Source organism: Cynocephalus volans, chromosome 1, assembly GCF_027409185.1.
Source record: "Cynocephalus volans isolate mCynVol1 chromosome 1, mCynVol1.pri, whole genome shotgun sequence".
NCBI classification, from domain to species: Eukaryota; Metazoa; Chordata; class Mammalia; order Dermoptera; family Cynocephalidae; genus Cynocephalus; species Cynocephalus volans.
The window spans coordinates 57,898,815-57,920,181 of record NC_084460.1 but is presented as its reverse complement, the minus strand read 5'-3'; the positions used below and the strand labels follow the sequence as shown (position 1 = coordinate 57,920,181).

At 40.7% G+C, this 21,367-nt stretch overlaps 1 protein-coding gene across 3 annotated transcripts; it reads right to left on the bottom strand.

Annotated features, from left to right (window-relative positions):
* Positions 1–874: 874 nt before the first annotated feature.
* On the bottom strand, positions 875–21,247 carry PCMTD2 (protein-L-isoaspartate (D-aspartate) O-methyltransferase domain containing 2). 3 transcript variants are annotated; one of them, XM_063111402.1, is made up of 7 exons: positions 21,123–21,209; positions 20,602–20,696; positions 17,212–17,542; positions 12,845–12,947; positions 11,967–12,138; positions 7,146–7,269; positions 875–3,669 (listed from the first exon to the last, which is right to left on the bottom strand). In XM_063111402.1, exons 3-7 carry the CDS (start codon positions 17,516–17,518, stop codon positions 3,293–3,295), a joined length of 1,083 nt encoding a protein of 360 aa, XP_062967472.1. In that variant the 5' UTR covers positions 17,519–17,542; positions 20,602–20,696; positions 21,123–21,209; the 3' UTR covers positions 875–3,292. The 3 variants fall into 3 exon arrangements, with proteins under 3 accessions (XP_062967472.1, XP_062967480.1, XP_062967490.1); XM_063111410.1 differs by lacking the exon at positions 20,602–20,696 and having other exon boundaries at positions 21,123–21,207; XM_063111420.1 differs by lacking the exons at positions 17,212–17,542; positions 20,602–20,696 and having other exon boundaries at positions 21,123–21,247.
* Positions 21,248–21,367: the final 120 nt, after the last annotated feature.

Sequence of the window (21,367 nt, the reverse complement as noted above, 5' to 3'; positions counted from 1 at the left end):
CGCTAACCCTAACCCTAACCCTAATGCCTAACCCATAACCCTAACCCTGACCCCTCACCCTAAACTCTAAGTCTAACCAACCCTAACTCTGATCCTGACCCTAACCCCGGCCTTGACCCTTAACCCTGGCCCTGACCTTTAACCCTAACCCTTAACCCCAGCCCTGGCCCTGACCCCTACACCCCAACCCTAACTCAAATCCCCACACCCAAACTTCGAATCCAAAACCCGGAACTAACTCTAACCCTAATGCCTACCCCTAAACCTAATCCCTGAGCCTAACCCCAACCCTTGATATAAACCATGACCCCTGAACTTTAATTTTTGCTTCATTGGTGATATTTATTCTTGAAGCTCCATACTTGTCCATTTTCTTGGCACCATTCAGCCCCTTCTGAATCTCAAATTCAGTCCAATTTGTTTCACCAGTTCTTTACATGTTTATATTTTTCATGTTAAGTCTCTGAAATCAGAGCTTTCATCTTCAATCCTGTCATGTAACTTCCATATAGGGGACACCTAGGAATTTAACATGAATCAAACTAATCATTGCAAATAAAATACTTCCTGCACTTTAAGATAGTTTCCATTATGAAAACATCCTTTAACATTCAAAAAATGGGAAAACTGTACCCCCAAAAATGTACCACTCTTCCAAACTCTATTGTCTTACGCACTTAGAGCTAGCCACTTTTTTTGACCTATTCCGATTTCACATTTTAATCAGAAATAATGCCTTCCTATGTCTGCTATAAATGTTTCAGAATTAAAACAATAGAAGTATCTTTGAAAGAAATTGTGTGACATCGATCAAGAAATAGTTTAACGATTTTGAAAAGAAAACCATCAAGAATTTGACGACACCAAGCAATGCTGAGGATAAAATGTCTTTACCTTTATTGGTATCATTTGTGTTTCTCCATGTACATCAGCTCATTAAAATCCACGTTTCAAATTTCTTGGGTTTTTCCCTGTAAGTTCCAGACTGGCAAAAGTATTTCTCATACACATTTGATTCTTACATTACATACTTAATATTATCAATTTGTAATTTGTTTTGCACAAGTCTATGGCTTTACTACTTTTCAAGACAAAAGTCACATATTAAAATACAGACTACGCAAAACATAAAAGCAAACAGTTGTCAAGAATGTGGTTTATAATACATACCTAACAGACAGTACAGGTTAAGATTTATCAGTTTAAAAAAAGGAAGTATGTATTATACTGAATTCTGGTATAAGGTGCTCAAGCACAGGAAAATTTACTTACATTTTTTTTTTTTAAGGTAAACATCAAACTATTTCTCACATATATTACAATGATATTTTTTAACCAAATTCTGGTTTAAAAATCACAGACTGACAACATGTAAATACAAAATGCTAGGAAAAGTTTTACAGGGAAAAACATGTCTTATGCATTTTAATGAATTTTACAATCTAGCATAAAGGCAAATGTGGTTTTTAAAATGTAGTGCATATACAATTATAGGGAAAAAATTTAGTCAAGCCACCTAATAGATTTCACAGATACCATTTATTTACTATTATGTCCAAAAATTCCCAAATAATGTATAAGTTTCTACATATCAATACAATAATGTCAACAAGGATCTGCAAACTATAAAGTATTAGCAAGTAAACTTAAAGCATGCATCTCTCTGAAAGAATGGAGCTTGACTTTGAGTTAGAAGGCAAGTAAACACAGCTATGAACTAACTTTCTTTAAAACAGCTTAAATTTACCAGTCTAGGGCAATATACACGGTTTTTCCAGCTGTGCATGCAGACTATATTGTGTGGTAAAAATGATTCAGTGACTAAAAAAGCACAAAAAAATTCAAAATAACCAGAAATTAGTTAGTTAAGCTTGTGAAACTACAGAGACCATAAACCCCAGCAACTCCCAGGACACTAAGAGTAAAAATTAATCATAAAATGTGGATACTACTCCATTGAAACTCTGAGTTTGGGTTTAATGTTAACAATTTATACTATTCTTTTCTTTGGGTTAAAAAAAAAAAAAGGTTTTAAAAAGAACCAGTGTTCTGAATCAACTCATTTTGCCGTCTGACTGCCAGAAAGCCTGATTTTCTTCCAGCCCCACAGCTGGATAAGACAGAAAGCTCTTGGCTCACAAAGCCTGGAGAAGATTGATTTCACACATCACTGTTGAGTTAAACTGTTCTAATGCAATGAGGCTACTAAAATACATATATTTTTTCTTAAGAAAAATTACAAAACTAACAAATCTTTTTCTCCAGAATTATAAAAGATAAAATCTATGAATCAGTACTCTAATGTGATCACAGAAAAATAGCAAACTGAAGTCAAAAGAGCACATGCTGTCTACAATACAGTCCCAAATCTATTTCCTGCATTCTTAATATTTTCCACCTGTCCTGAGGAGTAAGCCTGTCAACACTTTAGAAACCCACTATGGTCTTTAAACTTTGGTAAATAATCATGCCTATGGTTAGGGTAAAAGTAATTTAGCTTATTACTTACACAAAAAAACTTGTTTCATTTTTCAGGATATCCTTTAAGGGACTTACTTGACAGTGGTCTTTTAAAGGTAACAAAAGGTGTCAGGGGGAAAAAAAACTTGGAATTCTTCTGTAATTCCAGAAAGACGTCTGGCAGTTTGATACATTTATTCCACCTCCCCTAGTCATAATTTTTCCTTTCAAAAATCACAATTAACAACTCACATAAGATTTAATTAATTTACTTAAAATAAGGGATGGCTTTTTAATGTTTTCGCCTCCAGGTAACTAAAAAGTTCCATGAAACTCAGTGCCAGTAATTAAGAGACTGATACCATAAAAATCAAACTTGGACACAGGTGTGTCACACCCGGAAAAGCTTTTATACATTTACCAACTTGTGCTTTATAAGAAACACAGGCTAATTTCAACTTCCATTTTCACTTTTAATGCATACCATGTGCACGTTGTGTGACGGATTGTCAGACAGTCTCTACCATGCACATCCTAGTGTTTTACTAGAGCTGCAAAAAACACACCTTCTCTAAGAGCATTCTCTCCAATTTGGGGAAACATTCTTCTATGCAGTGTACATCTTGTAAGATTATGTTTAAAAAAATCATACCACTGAATCAAAATTTCAGAGGACAATCAAGAGCTAGAGAAAGAAAACTCTGATGTGGACGAGTACAGCAGTCCCCTTCCCAAGTGACCTGCTCCCAGGTGACCCTCGCAGCAGGCAGGCAGCACTTACTTCAGACTCGGCAACCTGCTCTTCCTCATTTCCCCTTTTTAAACAGCAGACTTATTTTTCTCGGTAATAAAGCAAGTAGTATTTCAGAGGCTCTGGCAGAGGGAGGCTCAGGACCTTCTGGCGAAGGAAGTTCACTGGGGGGTCTGGCTTTGTTTCAGGAAGGGTCTTCTCTTCCTCCCGCCGCTCCTCTTCCAAGTCTTCACAGCTGTTGTCATCGGAGGGGTTGGAAATGCGACTGGCAAAGACCTCTTTGTCCAAAAAAACAATCGTTTCCATCCGACGGCGGCGAACTCTCCTGCGCTTAAACCTAGGGGTGCTCTTCAGTCCGTTTCCATTCTTGCTCGCTGCTTCCTGATGAATGACCTTCTTGATGGTGCCGCGGATGGCAATGCGTGCCAGGTCCTGGAGGCTGCGCACGGCCAGGGGCGCTGCGGGCAAAGGAGACCTGGTCAAACTCATCTGTGACAACACCACACAAATTATACATCTAAAAACCCTTACACCGTTTTAACTCACTGTCAAATTTACAAATATGTTGCAGGAATATGAAAGTATTGTAAGCAAATGTCAATTAGTGATCTACTACTTTGCATTGGTAAGGTACTTTCCAAAGACATTGTCAAACACACAGAGGATTGGTTCCAGGACCCCCTGCGAATACCAAAATCCGTGAGTGCTCAAGTCCCTGATATAAAATGGTGTAGTATTTGCATCTCTAGATTACTTATACTACCTAATACAATGTAAATGTTACATAAATAGCTGTTATACTGCATTATTTAGGGAATAATGACAAGAAAAAATTCCGTACGTAAGTACAGACGCTATTTATTTTTCTTTTAATATTTTTAGTCCACAGTTGGTTGGATCCAGGGATATGGAACCCATACACATGGAGGGCCAACTCTACACTAATTCTTAACTTTGAAAAAGGAAAGGAAGCAATATCTCTTGGCTAATCAATCAGTGGCAGAATTAAAACACAGGTTATAGTTTGTTTCCTTGACAGCCTAGTGTCATTACTCTCTCTACTGTATTCATTCTTGTATCATTACATATTCTTCTATTTTATTTCCATAGTAATTTACAAACTGAATATTTGCTTCTTCTTTCATTAAAGTAGAAAAATGCAAATCCGAACATTTTAAGAAAAATAAAAACTCTGAAGCACTGCAAGGAGAAGGAACATTGGGCAACTGCAGCTCACAGTTTAACACAGGCAGTATCGGGGCTTTTCTCAAAGAGAAGGGAGTGGCTGTGTGTTTAAATACATTAAACTGAAAATCAGCATCGCTTTTCCCTCCAGCACACAACTTCTCCAAAGAACAACAGTCCACACTACAGGGAAGGCGTCTGTGTTATCCACAACATTTACTGCCAAAATCAGACAGCCTGCACAACATCTCAGTTCATCCCCACTGTTCTGAAAAGGGCCTGTGTCCCAGGTTCTAGGCAAAGAATGAGTAGCACCTTCTCCCTCCTTCATCGAAACCAGACTTTCTCTCTTGCTTCTCTGTCTTTGAGGACAAGGGGTCCTTCTCCCTTCTCCAGGACAGGGTTCAGCAGCTCCTTTATCTTCAGCACTGCCCCTCCGCTGACCACCACGATCATGTCTCTTGTCCTATCTATGCCCTGGTTTCCTCCTCGAATATTTCCATCTTTTCTTTCCCTCCCTCACCATCTCACTTCTAGAAAGACTATTTCCAGTGCCACTGAGATCTAGCCATTCCCCACAAGATGCTGCAACAACTCCTTCACAGGCCATCACATTCCCAACTGCAGCTCTGACCTGTCCAGCTCTCCCCAAGGGGCCACTGACTGTCCCCTCCCTCTGATTCTCTTGCCTGTCTCTCTCTGGCTCCTCATCTTGCACCCAGCCTAGCGGGGCTCCCTAAAGTTCCAGTCTCCACCATTTCCCCCTCTCACTATGCCTGCTAACCCTTGGTTTTACATCCATTCTCTGGCTTCAATAACAGAGACCAGCCAAAGGCTCCCCAGGTTCCAGTCCTGACTGGGGTCCTGAGACTCCCAACAGACCAACATCTACAACAGACAGTGGACACCTGAGGCTCACATGTTCTTCCTCAGAGAGGCCATACGTGTCCCTGAATCTTTTCCACTGTAGAAGCCAGTGCCTTAGTTTCCATCTTTATCTCTTGCCTGGAAAATTCCAACAGTTTCTTTACTGTTCCTGCTTCCTGTCTGCCATCCGTCCATTCAATGTGAGAGTTGACCCCATCCACCTCACACCACGTGTCTACACCCAACCCCACCAGGTGCCATCCTCACCCACAGCATGACTTCACTAGTCTAGGAAACTCTGGGCCAGCAAGATAAAAGCTGCAAATGACTCGACTGTTCACTTCAGGAACCCTCAAGAGCACCACATGCATGTTTACCATCCAGCCTGGCTCTGAAGCCTTGTCTCAAAACAAGCATTGTCACCACGTTGTCATGATTCTCATCCAGGCCTGATCTTGTCACCACGTTGTGACAATTCTCATCCAGGCCTGATCAAGCCACCACATTGTCACGATTCTCATCCAGGCCTGATCAAGCCCTCACACGGAGAGACTCCCTTTCAACCAGACCCTCATAAAACGTCTCATAAATACCCCAACTGTGGTATTGCCTTCCCAAACGCTGCCCACAGAGGTTACTCTGCTGGGAGCTTCAGGGAGAAGCATTTGACAAATTCACACTCCTCCCGACCCCCAGGGTTACCCAGGACACAGATGTGCTGCATTTTTAATTTAAAACAACAATTAAACATCTTTTTAAAATTGTGGAAAGCTGCTTTAAATAAGAGATGTTTAATTTTAAGCAGCTCTCCACAGCCAATGGGATAAACTCAACTCTAACCTACATACCAGGTCTTGTTTCTTCCACATGCCCCAAACCTGACCACACAGTGAGAACGTGCATTTTGAATTTTGCCTTGCTTCTGTTGATACTTGTCCTCCCTTCTCACTTCAAGGAATTCTTTTTCACCCTTGAAGACCAAGCACAAACATCATCCTTTGATCGTCAAACCTTCCCTGATCCCTCTAAGCCCTTTTGCATGTTCTGTTGCTTGTTACCAAATTTCAAGGACTGTGTCTGTTTCATATGATGTGTACTTATCTGAGACCAAAACAAAGGAGTACTATTCAATAAATGATTCCTCATAAATGAAAAAACATTTCTGGAAGGTATTCACCAAAATGTATTATCTCTGGGTGTGAGACTATGTGTATTTTTTTTCTCTGCCTATTTTTTTTTTCCCATTTTCCCGATTTTATAAATTGGATCAGAGAACATGCCAAATAATCTTATTTTAAGTAAAGTCACTTGGAATTCTCATCCTTGGGTGAGGTGTGGTTTAAATTATAAACATTAAAACAGACACTGGCCCTGCCGTCAGCTCCTTGCTGACTCTGCATCTTGAAGGACCTAATGCAAAGGCTCAGAGTGGAGGCCCCAGGGACAGTCCCCAGCCACACACCAGCAGACCAGCAGGAACGTACTCTCTGCCCTTGGTCTGCCCAGGTGGAGCAGGCGCCAGCTGCTCTGGGGAGCAGACTGTGAAGTGGCCTCTGGCTCAATCACTCTTTCTATAAAACCTCTCCCAGTGGAGAAGGCAAACAGTCCCCCACGTGTGAGAATTAACTTTTACGTGGGCCCTCTGCTTTTAGTGGCATGACCAGCAACAGATTTTTGTAGATGCAAGAAAAGGCTAAAATAAACTAAGATAGGCTAAAAATAGATTATAATTTTTAAAATACCTAAAAACCCTTGTAGAACTTTAAGGTCTCAGTAGGAAGGAAATGCTCTTGAATATCAAAATGGTCCTTATAAAACTCGTTTCAAATTCAAATGAGATTAAAACGATGTGAAAGATAAAAAGTAAAGATCTATTACTTACGTAACTGGACAAGTCTTGATTTTCCTGACTCTGAATGGCAGGGCTGGACCAGAGGAGCAAAAGAAACAGCCAGAATCTTTTTGGTTTCCCAAGCAGAAGGACCTGTGCGCGTTATCTTAGTCAACTATCCCAAAGATAAAAGGAGAATATTCAAAAGAGTTGGCTACTAGGTAGCTTGTATTTAAGTATAATCATTCCTATATGTGAGTATAATCTAAAAATGCAAAGATGCACTAAAATGAAATGACAATATGGACCCCTAACAGGCATGAAGTACAGTCATGTGCCACTTAACAACGGGGATACATCCTGAGAAACGCATCATTAGGCAACTTCATCATCGTGTGTACAAGATAGACTAAGCTTACATAAACATCAATGGTACAGCCTCTTGCATTCCTCTAGCTCCATTAGACTCTTACGAGACCACCATCCCCCAACCTTGACCAAAATGTCGTCATGCGGCACATGACTGTACATTTAACTTATGAATATTCTTGCGAAAATGCTTAGCCTGGATATGTATATTCAGGCCCCTAGACCTAACTTCTATTGACAGGAAATAAAAATAAGATAAACTAAGACAGAGAAACTAGTTAAAGAAAAGACGGAAGGAAACAATCAGGTCAGGAATGTAACAACTTTCTCCAGCTTTCCAAAAAAGTCAACTGTTGGGGGGAAAGTAAGAGCAGCAGCTGTTCTAAAGTAAAAGTAATTAAAGACACAACAACCCACCCCAACACTCCAACCTGTGCTGAATCCTGGCCTATTTCTCCTGGGATCATAACTACAAAAAAGACATTCTTGCAACAACTGGGGACTAAATAACAGATACTGTTACAGAGTCACTGTTACTTTCTTTAAATGTAAACCTGTCATCCTGGACACCCAGATGACTATCCTCATTCTTTGGAGATGAATACTGAAGCGTTTAAACAAGCTTCATTCTGACATCACCTCCACAAGAACACTAGAATTTGGTGGCCAATGTACTGCAGCACAGGTCATCTAAATGTTTCTTCTGAATTAAAGTAGTAAGAGCATCAGAGAACACAATTAGACAACATGGCCCTCCGTGTGTTCTGTGTAACTGGGCCAGTCTCCAAATGACCTAAACAGATCACAGTACTATTCCTGGCCAGTTCTGTCATGCTATGATTATAGGCTAGTCTTTTCTAAAAATATCTAAGCCAACAAATCCTCTAAAACCTAAGATTCTATGTCATGCATCTTAGAACTAAAAAGATTAAGTACCCATATACTAGGTAAACATGAACAAGTGAATGACATTCTTGTATATGAGCAAAAAGTTTTTCAAAAGCATTTTTAAAAAGGAGAATTTACAGTTATGATGAACATCAAATATTTTAATAAATATATGAAACCTGAAAAAAAAACTATAAACCCCTATTTCATATTCTACATGAGCAGAAAAAATATTGTAAAGATGTCCAAAGTCCTCAAATTAATCCAGAGACAATACAATTCCAATCAAAAGTTCAATGCACTGCAACACAACAAAGATTTCTAATATCATGTGCATAAGAAAGACATATTTAAAACAATATTCTGAGAAGGAAGAGCAAAGAGGGGGGTGTCTCAGCCCCATCACACACTACAGCAGTCACCAAGGACACAGCCGCTTGCCCTTCCGGGCTGCTGACAGCTCTGCCTTTGAAGGGGCGCCTGGGAAGAGTCTCTGCCCAAGCACTTCTGCTTTTGAGCCTGTACCATATTTGAGATAATGGATGTAGACAAAGATACAAGAATACCCATAAAAAATGGCAAAAAGTGCTTCATGGCAGCACTTTTGTGTTCATAACAACACAAAGGCTGGAAATGAATATGAATATGACACCCAAACGTGCATCATATTCTTATACACTCTCAAAAATATCTTTTTAAATAAATATAGGGAGAAAAAGAATTTCTGGTTATAATGAACATCAAATACTTAAAAATAAACAATAAATTACATGTAAAACTTAAAGAAAATTCCCTTATTTCTTATTGCTAGATGTGTAGATGGTGTAGAAACCATGTGTAGCTTCACCGAGGAAGGTTATGAGAGGTGTGTTTGCTTATATATTTTTTAAATAAAGAAATAAACTAAAAACAAAACCAGAAAGTAGTTACCTACAGGTGAAGGGAGCAGAGTGGAGGGGACAGGTGTGGAAGAAATTCCATGAGTGTTCCTTGTTTAGACTTTGGAAATCTATAAATATTTTAAAAGGTTATAAAACAAAATAAAACCTAAAATGGCAATCCCTAGAAACTGAAAGAAAAGTAAACACATGAAGCTAACTGTGCGTCAGGCTGGTGGCATAACCTTACAGGGAAATATTATTTCAATTGACTTTAAAGCAAAGTAATTTGATTGTACATCCTTGGTGGGATCTAGGGGCAAAAAAGGCCAAAAAATAAATAAATTCTCGGGCTAGTTTCAGAAGTCAAGTACGGGTGATAGTTGTGATGCTGTGTTTTGTGGATAAACAATGGGCTGGGTTGGGGGGACCAGCCACTCCAGCATGAGAGGAATGCGAAACTGATGTTGAGACTGAAGAGGTCAGAAAACCCTCTGGTCCTGATTTTGAGATGGAAGCATCAGTATGAATCCACCGTATATTCTATCTCCAAACAAAACCAAACCATGTGCATGTGTTTGTGTACATCCCAGCTCTGGAAGTCCACTGAAAACACTAATCCAGTATCAATGAGCACTCCTAGGCTCCAGTTGTGGCCTCTAAACACCAACTCACGTTAAAATGAAACTGAGATCCCAGAGAAATGGTTAATTCCAAATCTGAGGTCAAAAATATACAAATTGAGTCTGGAACATCTTTTCTTACCAGAAAGCAAAAAAGCTATCAAAGACTATTGAGGTTGTATCAAAGGCCAAGAACCAACATAAAGAGGCTCCAACTGGACAAAGAAGGGACAATTTGCATTTTAGCAAGAATCATGCAATGTTAAAACATTAGATATGCTTAAATCCATGAATTCATAAGATACTAAAAAACAAACAAAACCTCATTGGTTACCACCTTTGGCAGATGCTAGAGAACCAAACTATTGAGAAAATTAACAAAGGTTAAGAATCAAAATGTATCCTGCCTCTCCTGTGTAAAGTATACCTCAGGATAAGCAAATCAGTAATAAGGGTTTTTCTCTTTACAGAAGTCTTCCAGCTAGTAAATGAAGAAACGATGGAATCAGAATGTATTATTCTATAGCCCTAACGAAATAATGGATCAGGGCCACAATCATGCTGTCAGCACCAGAAAAAAGGGACAGCAGACAGGACGTCCCCACAAATGGAAGCACCTTTTAACACCTGGAAAATATCCTGTGTCCCAAATAAATCAAACCTGAACCTAACCAAGTCTCCAGATCCAAATGCCAATTCATAGGGACTACAGAGGACAGAAGAACATGCAAAACATCACCACAGAGACACGTTCTCTGCAAAATCCAGACTGCAGAAAGCACTGTAAGACAAATGACCTGATTTCTTCAACAAAAAAATTGCAAGGAGAAAGTGAAAAAGAAAGAAGGAAGGAGAACCTACATATTAAGAAAGCCTTAAGAGATGCACATCAACCAAATGCAGGATATAAACCTGAAATGGGACCCTCATTCAAACAAACTACTTGAGCAATTCTTGAGACAATAAAGAAAATCTGAACACAAATTGAATATTTGAAGATATTAACAAATTACTATTAATTTTTTAGGTCAATAATGATGTTTTAAAAAATAGAGCCTTTACCTTTTACAGATATATACTGAAATATTCATAGATGAAAACTTTTTAAATTATGGGATATTCACTAAAGCCTTTATATAACAGTAAGTAATAATGAAATACTACACACAGACTAATGTCTGATAACAGGAGCTAGTTAGTAAACTCGGTCAATGATTCAACAAGCTACTATATAAGCACCAAAATGATGACATAGAACCATTAAATGACTTAAAACTATACTCATGAACTCTTTTAAGTAAAACGCTGTAAGTTAAGTATGCACAATAAACTTTTTTTAAAAGGAGGACTATAAATTAAAAGAAAAGCACTGTAGGAATCACACACTGACAGCAGGATAGGCATGGTGAGCAGTTTTTCTTAATGTTCAGTTCTTATGGATTTTCTAAAATGAATATTACTCTTTGAACAAAATAAATGCTAATATTTAAAAACTGCACAAAATTGCATAAAAATGCACCATCTTCTAATTTTTATCATTTCTGTTTTTCCTAGTTCTTTAAGACTGATAGACATTCTTCCTGAGACCAATTCATGTCCGATTACATGTGCTCATTATTATAATCTATTTTTCCCAGTGAAACACAGTGTCTAAAATATACATAGTCATACATGACCAAATAATAAAATTGGACAAGATTCCCACTAAGCAAATGATTCCTGTAAGATATTTGTCATCAAGGTATTTAACAATTAGACTAGCAATTAGAATATAACTACTCTAATAATTTTATATGCAATAATTCTCACAATAGAACAATTATAAGAGTGGAGGGGGACAAAAGGGAGGAGGAAGGAAAGGTGGGTGGGTGGAGAGATAAGTGGGGGTAAGGGGAGGGGGCGAAGAAGGAAAAGAGGAGAAAAAGAAGGAAGAGGAGGGAGGGCTTCAGGTGCAGGCCCCAGCAAGAGCATGTGCACGGCCTGGGCTGGGCCAGCTCCCTCACCTGCCCTGCCTCTGCTTCCCAACTTGTGACATGGAGGGAGCTGTCATTAAACCTCCTGCAACACATCCTGCCAAACAGTGTGCAAAAACGCCAGTAATGAAGGACTCTGACCTTCTCTTCCAGGGGCATGACAAGGATCCCGCCTACTTTGAGAAGATTCTTCATGTACTCTTCATGTTCCTTCTGCACACCAGCCCCACAGTATACTCGGTCATACTGGGAACAATCTGGAGAAATCTCTAGGCAATTACCAGTAACAAAGGAAGGTTCACAGAAGTCAAACCTGTAAGTAAAAAATGTTTTCTGTAACTAAATGTATCACACTGCAACAAACACAGTAAATCTATGCTAACCACAGGTTATGTTTTAATTCTAAAATCCCAGGGCAATGTAATAGTTTACAGAGCCAGGAGCTGGAAGCCACACTTCCAGAAAGAATTATATACTAAACAACATAAGCATGATCCAAATGTAAAACAACCTCCAATCATCGTTGTCACTGCTCATCTTACAGCTCATTATCATACTCAAGATCTATAAAATGAGTGAAATGAAGAAAAGTTTGTTTTTTCTAAAAATTTTAATCTCTAAAATGAGAACTTTAATGCTTTATTTTAAAATGGCAAGAGCTAGTTAAACATACTGTTTAGAGACAAATGCAACACTTTTATTTTTGAAATAATTAGGTGATAAAAATTTGTCTATATTGGAAACATGAAAATTCAGCAAAATGAACATTTTTTCCTTATGCTGGTGAGAAATTATCTTTATGTAGATACCATAGTTACAAAAACCTAAAGCCCTTAAAAACACAGAATATTAAAAAAATAATTAGAACAGACACGTAAATATCCCTAGGATCACCTACCACAGTTTAATAACGTTTCCTGGCATATGAACACTAATAAACTGATTTCTATCTATCTAATCAAAAGCTCATTAAATTATAATTTACACCCTCAGACCCAATGGATATTATTTGATCTTACTTGTCAAAGCTATCACTTGTTCTGATGAAGAAGTCCAGTTTCTGTTTTGCATACTCTATCACATCAGAATGAAGTTCCACCCCATGGTTTACACCAAAAGGACCTAAAAGGTTTGAGAATAGGAACACTTTTAAAACTGAGGGCAAGAACTCCTGCTCATTTATTTCTATTTTAGCAATTGAAACACATCTGATTTAACACAGATAACTACAGAAATTCACGAGGTTTTAAAATTTTATCACATTACTGGGCCTAAATGAGAGCTAACTTTTAAATGTGTATGGCAGTTCCTGCTCACTACACCATAAATGCTTGTTTTGATGTCTGGGTCTCTCTGTTCTCAAATTTTAAAAGATCAGTTGAAAACAGAAAAAAAAAAAAAAACAAGAGTTCAGGGCCTTATTACCAAATTAAAGAAGAAACATGTATTTGCAAATGAAACTGACAGACTTCACTTGTGCTTGTCTAGCTAGAAGTGTATTTAAGACAATTCTGTTTTCCCCAAAAGTTCCCCCAAAACACTCAGATGTGGACATTTTAATAATCCTCACAAAATAGGTTTTAATCATTTAAAAAATGTATATTTCCAAGTCACAATGAAGAATTTTGTATCAAAGAAAATTTACCAATAATCTGAAATAAAACTGAGAAAGTTATGAGCCCGCTTAATGATGAACATGTGCCCGTAATATAAAACTGCTCTAGGTTAAATCTGGGTGAGCAGAGAACAAACTATTGAAATGAAACTAAGGTGAATCTCCATGTCGTGGGAACCCATTTACATGAAAGTCAAAACCAGGCAAAACTCCTCTGTGCTGATGGAGGTTTGTAAAACCCCGGTCGCCTTTCAAGAAGGAAGAGGGGCGTGAGAGCCTTCTGGAGAGCAGGCTGTACCCTGCATCTTGTTCTGGGTGATACTTATGTGAACACTACAAAAATCCACCGAGCTCCACACTTCACACTTGTTCATGTGACATAGGTAAGTTACACCTCAATTTTTCAAAATCTATATGGGAAAATCAACAGGGCATGCATCTCTGGTAGACATGTATTCGTACTGTAGCACTCAACCCTACAATCCAGCAGAAATGTAAACAGGCACCATCTGGGCTTCCTCCACCCTCACATTTTGCCACTTGGGTATATCTGGTCCTGTCCTAGGACAACAGCCAGCACCCCAGGCCAAGGCTTTCCAGGCCTCATCTGGACAGCTGTGCCCGCTACACTCTTCTCTCAACAGCTTCTTCTCCAACAGCTGCTGCTAAAACATTCCCTCCTCAAAACACACCCTATTTGAGAAGTCATATTTTCACTGTTTACAGCATCAAATCCCGAATTATTCTGAACTTCAAGACCTTCTGCCAACTCTGTGACTTCAATTCCCATCACTGTGGTATGGGAGCACTGTGCCAAGGACCAAGAAAAGCTGCTTTTTTTCTCCTATTCATCACATTTTCATTAACCCCTCGCCTTCACTATCAAAACACTTATTGAGTAGTTAATTCTAACAATCAATATGACACATGGTTCCTATTCCAAAGAAGCTTAACACCAGAGTAATAACACATATACTTCAACCTCCCCCCCCAATAAAGAGATGACTAGCAAGGGGAGGAGGATACGGTGGGGGGGCGTGGGCAGGACGAGGTCAAGAAGGCAGCATCTAGGACACAGCATTGTGACATGGCACTGAAGCCAGACCCACAGGCCCCCCCTTGGCAGAGCAGCTCCCACATACTTGCTGCTCCCTAATCACAGAGCACTTTGAGACAGGTTAGTCTTGAGTCCCCATCTCTGAAGCAGGTATTGCGTCCTCCCCTTGCTGATGAGAACCAAAGGCAAGGAGAGTCCTGAGCAAAGGGGAGAGAGGCCCACAGAACACGGGAATATGGCTGAGCCCGGAAGTTTAGAGCAGGCAAAAGGCTCAGAGTGAGGACCTCTGCATCAGATGAAAGACTGCAGACCTCACATGCGCAGGCACTGAAAAGCCAATGTGGTTTTCACTTTGGAGTGATTTGCGCCAAGTGGCATTAAGGTTGAAAAAACTGGAGCACCTGGACACAGACAGCGGCCTGGCCAAGGCATGGAATCCATCCCTGACAGCAAACTCTAAAGTCAATTCCTTCAAATACATCAGAGCAGCAAGTCGTGTCTACTACAGCAGAAAATACGCCTTTCCTTTCTCAGATGTCTCCTCTCCAGACATCTAATGAAATTCACAGTAAATCGGGGACTCAGAAAAGAGAAGCAACAGTATTGAATTGTAACCATTTCTTTGTAACTTCTAGGGGATGTCAAGTGCAACAGGCCAATTCAGGCTTACTTGAGTCACCTTTTCCTAAACATTTCAGCTCTTTTCAATACCATTTCTAATCCGGTCAGTTTGATAATATATTTCCTCCAGAAGTACTACCTTAGCAGTAGCTCCTCCAATTTTCCAGCTACAATGCAGGGAATCATAATTCGCAAATTCAAAAATGATAAATAATCTGAGCACTGTGTTCTCTTCTCAAAGCATAAAAACCAGAATAGTCTCAATCCAAGTATCAAATTAGGGTTAAAAGCTTAAAAATAAAAACCTACAAACTTAAAAATCTGAAGGTAAGAGTCTATATCCTAAAGCCAAATGATCAGTCTCAAAATTTCACCAAATTCCAAAATATACAAACTTATAAAGAAACCAAAATTTCCATTCCATATCCACAAAAATCAATCAATCGTTACTGCTGGGACTTTCCAAAGTGACTATAAAATTACAAAGGAACAATGCTGATGTACATGCAATGTATTTTTTATACAACATGTAAACCATTATAACTTGAATATGCTCAATATTGAGAATTTTACACTGACTTGATAATACCAAAATACTTAAGCTAAAAACTTTGTGGACATTCTTGATGTTTCCTTCATACCCATATCCACTCCATCAGCAAATTCTGTCAGTTCCGACATCAAAAAGTACTTGTATAGTCTCCAGCCACCTTGCACCAGCTTCACTCAGTGTCTCTCAGCCAGCATGCCACAGCAGCCTTGGCCCCTGCTCAGAGCAACCTTCCACAGCTCACATCAGCACACATCGCTCCTCTGGCAAAACCACTCCACCTCACTCAGAGTAAAAGCAAAGATTTGAGCCATAATCTCAAAAGACACAATCCTGAACGCCATAATCCCAAACACTGACATCGTGAAAAAACAAAATCTTTTAAGTCTAAAATCCAAAAAATCACAATCCCAATAGATCAAAATCCCAAAAATATAATTCTGGAAAAAAAAATAATTTTAAAAAATGTCTTTAAAAGACATTTACATTTTTAAAAAAGAAAAAAAGCAGCTATTTATCACAATGCAAGACTTCAAAATATAGTAATAATCATGAAAGTCGGCCAGGTCTTACAGGGTTCCTCTGTGCAACTGCTCACAATCTATGCCTGTAACACACTTTTTCATATACCCCATTATTTTTAGCTGTTTGGAGTTGTTTTTTATTTTATTTTTTCGTTTTTTAGTTCTTTTCCCCACTGTGTTAAACTGTCAGCATTATTTTTTACAATTCACCATGCTATGTATCGCAACTTTGCATTGTTACCAAAACTGGATGTAAATTGTGTAAAAACTTTTAAAGTGTTCTAATTTGCTTTATACACTTTTCACAAATTTGACTCCACTAAAGTACTTTATCACAACATTGACTTTCTATGTAAGCACCGTTAGTGTGCGTAAAAACACTGAAGCTTCCTCAATAGATGAAGAGCTGTCCTTTTTGTGCATCTGAATTTGTGAAAGAGAAAATTTCTCGAGACCTCAACTCTCTGGGTGACTGTCTACACAGTGGTGGCCCACAGCAGTTTTTGACCAATCTCACCAAAAAATTCAGAGTGTTCATCATGGTATTTCAGATGACCACAGTTATAAAGCTAGGTGCACACAATTATTGACCACAGTGATATGAATTTATATCTTTCACTGTCTGACCTATTTCTTTATGAATACGGTTCACCTGCTCATAACTTTTATACCTGTGTGACTCCCTAGTATACCAAGTACTTATGCTTGCAAACATGTATGTTATTACTGCCTATTTTATTGTGTAAAGTGGCCTATAAATTATTCTGCTGTTTTTATGTTTCTCGAATAAATCCCCTTTTAAAAATGTAAATAAATATCTTTTAAAGAATTTTTAATTATTTTTTTTTCCAGGATTATATTTCTGGGATTTTGATCTTTCAGGATTATGATTTTGGGGATACTGCTGGGAAGGTCACAGTCTCTACCAGGGCCTGCCTTCAGCAGACTGTATGTTCTATCCAAGGAGATGCCTCCCAAACAGAGGCACATGAGCTGTCAGACTCTCCTTCCAGACTTACCGAGAATGAGGCCCACCATGGAGCTGAGGTACCCAGTGCCACTGCCCAGGTTCAAAAACGAGAGTCCAGGCTGCAGATCCAGGGCTTCCATCACCTCTGAGTAGATACATGGGGCTGATAGGTGAATGTTTCCATGCTTCCATGCCAAGTCTTTATAAGCATTTTCTTTAAATTCTTCAAGATAATAATCTGCGCGATCGATAGCTCGGAAAGCCTGCTCTACCAGCTCAGTCCGGATGTACTGTGCTTCTTTCAAATTATCTATCAGCTCATCATTGTCTTCACCAGCACTCACAGCACCGCCCATGTTCAAGATTACAATTAGGCAATACTACAATTAAAAATGTTAAAAAGAGCTATTTACATTAAAGTTAAGATTGTAACAATAAAAGTTCTAAATACATACCAATTTCAAACTCTGAATTATGAAAATAATACAGATGGAATATCTTCTGTCAACACCCAACCCACCCCCCAGAGATGCCAAATTTAGAAGAAAAAAAATACCACTTCAATTAGAGATTCAGGTAAACCACAAATACTAACAAATTACTTGATGTTCATTTGAAATTTAAGTGGTGTCCTATGTCTTATCTGGAAACTCTACCCCCGAAAATACACACAAATACCAATCCAAGTCAAGCAATCCAAACAATCTGTTGATTTGGATATGCTGATATTCAAATTCTAGGCAAAAGCATCATTAACAAAATTCTCTTCCCAAATAGAACATATTGTGACAAGTGCCTTTCGCAACAAACACCAAATCGGTTTCAAGGCTAGAGCCTAAGCCTAGGAGGGGCTGCCACCACAACTTCCCACACCCACTTCTGAAGGGCACTCGGTGCAGCTCCCAGCTCTCCCTCTTCACCTGCTCCCAGACCGCCTCCAAGAAGAAAAAGTGTGGCGTGTATCCCTCTGAGCCCAACTGTTAAAATGCAATGTGCCTTCATCTAATTCACAGGGAGATGCTCGTTCATCTGGAAAAGTCTTACTCTTCCTAAAACTGTAAAAATACCCTTTCCTATTTTTACTTACCCAACATGACTTTCTCAAAGTAATGGTTTTACTTCACATACAACGGTGATGCTTTACAAAGCATGATATAAATTGTTGGGGACAAATAACCACCAGACCCCAAGGAGACTGACACATTTTCTCAATCAGGACAACTTTCAATAACAACCTATCATAATACTATCAGTATAAAGTTTATACTTGCTTCCGCCTCACAATCTTTGGATTTCTAACAGCAGAATGAGGGTCATAAGGAAATACTGGAGAGAAGATTCCAATCACACCCACATATACAACTGACAGTAGTGATGGGAGAGGTTCTGAAAATAAATGACCACATGGATGACCCTTCAGCTTCTTACAACAGGTAAATACAACGTGTGAAGAAGCATCCAGCTTAACACAAATTCTCTTCCATTTTATGGTGGAAGAGTCAATCTTCATAATCAAGATCCTAGAGCTGAATATTAGATTTTTCAAATCACCAAGATGGTCCAATTATTAAATTTTCACCCCCTTTTTAAGTTGTTTCAGAGTCCATGTTAGATTACAGTCCACGGCCAGTAAACTTAGACAAACGGAATGAAGTCCTAATGAGGTAGAGTTTAATCTTGGAAAAGCCACTTAGTTCTAAGACTACACCCATAGCCTAGCACAGTCATCTTACACTCTGGATCACTGGTTAACAGTGGAGTCATGTGTTTGGACGCTTAAGGGTCCATTTAGGAAAAGACCTGGAAATCATGCATCCTGCTCAGTGCTGGGTCAGGAAAGCTGCCTCTTCACTCACAGACCTATATACAATGTTCTACCACTATTCCAGTACCATCCTTTCCTCTTGAGAAGGCAACAACAGACTGTGTAGTGAGCATGTTCTATTCCCAATGAGTACCTGTCACTTATTTTGGACTTCTCCTCACTGTGAGTTTATTCCATATTAAAAAGGCAACTTTTTAATAAAAACAGCTATCACCTCTTTACAGGTGCCACTGACAGTCATGACCTCATGTAAACTTCACAACATTATGAAGTAAACTGGGACTAAGCAGTTAACTTGCTCATGATCCCACAGCCAGTGTGAGATGAGTGAGATGGCTCAGACCCAGGACTGTCCAGCCAAGGGCCAGTGTTTTTTTTTACACCACACCAGTGTAGCTTTTGAAATCTCTCAAGGAAACAATACTTTTTACCACACAACATGTTGGTAATCTTTTGAGTATGGGGTAACCCTATCTATTGCCACTGGTAGGATGCATGTGAACATCTGTGGGATCTGATATTTATTACTAGCTTTGCCTGGTAATCTAACACCCTCTCGCACTGAAAACCATGATGGCTTACTACTGACCATGGATGTGATCAGTCATGATGCCACCAAAAACACCAACAACAAATTCAGACATCCTTGCCAAACCAAATCCTACCACTTTCACCTAGATTCTACAATCCCGTCAAATTCTATTTTTCAAAATAATAGTGGAAAATCATTTTTAGGATGCTGCACTTGATTATACAAGGGTACTTTTAAAAAGTTCGTGGAAAAACAGAATTGAAAGATAATGGAAATTTTTTCATGTACTTCTTGAAGTACCCTCATACTGTGCACTTTATCATCTGCTGTAATCCTGAATATAACCCACTACTCTGTAGTAACTGGCCATAGTCTAACGTGGCAACCTTGCTCTCGGTACCGCTCCTTCCAAAACCAACTGCCAGGGCATCTGAGGAAGACTCACGGAGCAGAGCAAGAGGCCAGGAGGGTCCGAGGACTGACACTTGAATAATCTATGACTGTGACTGTGTCAATGTAAGCACGAAGCTGTGATAATGAGGATACCGATTCCAGTCGATGCTGGGTTTCACAGACTACACGTGGAGGACCACGTTCCAGTCTGGATGTCATTTCTCAAGGAGAATATGTACAAAGTAATTCATGTGGAAGATGAGCTGGGGAAAAGGACGCCAAACCACACCTCCACCGGGCAAAACGACGCAAAAAAACTGAGCCTTCTCCTCTTGACAACCAGAATTCTTACAAGGAATGCAAAGGGGCTTTTTTCAAATGCTTGAAAGGCTGCCACATGCACACCATTGGCAGGCCTGACAAAAACTAGACCAGTGGTATACACGTTGGATAAAGACAATTCCTAACAAATACACAGAAAAGCTTACTAAAAACTAGACTTGCAAACACTGAAACGAGCCCTTCCTCAGAACACCCTCGGCCACGTGCCACTGCAGGGACAAACAGAACTGGGGCCCTGCGAGGCACGGAACCCATGGCCTCGGAGTCCCCTCGCATCTCCTCGAGCGCACAGAAGCAAGCATCTACGCCCCAAACACCACCACAAGAGTGTGAGTCGTTTGCAGGACCTCAGCTCCACCGCCTCTCGAGCCCCGGTCTGTCCCAGCTGTTCAGCGGCTGTCCCAGCTGCTCAGCGGCGCAGTCTCCTTTCGCCTCTCCCCCGCTGAGGAGAACAAAGAAAGCATCCCCAGCGCCCGAGCACGGAGGGGCGAGAGGCGCACCCCTCTCCCAGACGACCCGAAGGCGCGAGCCCAGGAGTCCCTCCCACCCCACCACGAGGACCTTTCCCGGACGCCCAAGCGCACGTCCCCAGGCGCGGGGGCGCTGTTCCGAGCAGCCTGTGCCGTCTCCGGAGAAGGCCCACGGGGGCGCGCTTTACACCTGCCGGCGCCCGGGCCCGCGGACGAGCGTTGCCTGCGCAGCGGCCCGGCACCAGCGGCAGGAGTGGGGCGGCGCCGAGGGCGCGGGCGGCGGCGAGCCGCGGGGGAGGGGAGGCGCCTGGGGCGGGGATCCCGGCGCTCGGGTGACCAGGACAGTGGCAGGAGGCAGGGAGGAGGGAAGGGGCCGGGGGCGGCGGCGCCGGCTCTACCTCCGGGCTCGGCCGGCACGTGGGTTCGGGCTGCCTGGGCCGCGACCGACAGCTCCTCAGGCGAGTCCCTCGCGCGTCCGCGGCCCGGGTGCGCAGCTCGGCCCTCGGCCGCCGTCAACATCCGCCGCCGCCTCTGCGCCTGCGCGCGCAGCGGCCCGACTGCGCGTGCGCGCGGGACCTGGCGCTTAAGGGGGCGATGGCACCGTAGGGTGGGCCCTCCCCGCGCGGGCGCGCCGTCGGCGCAG

Excerpts from the sequence above, each read along its gene's own strand:
- PCMTD2 (XM_063111402.1), bottom strand. The coding sequence starts at position 17,518 with ATGGGCGGTGCTGTGAGTGCTGGTGAAGACAATGATGAGCTGATAGAT. Across the intron at positions 12,139-12,844 it reads ACAAGTGATAGCTTTGACAA|GTTTGACTTCTGTGAACCTT; the intron begins GTAAGATCAAAT and ends TTTTACTTACAG. Across the intron at positions 3,670-7,145 it reads ATCAAGACTTGTCCAGTTAC|CGCCCCTGGCCGTGCGCAGC; the intron begins GTAAGTAATAGA and ends CTTTGCCCGCAG.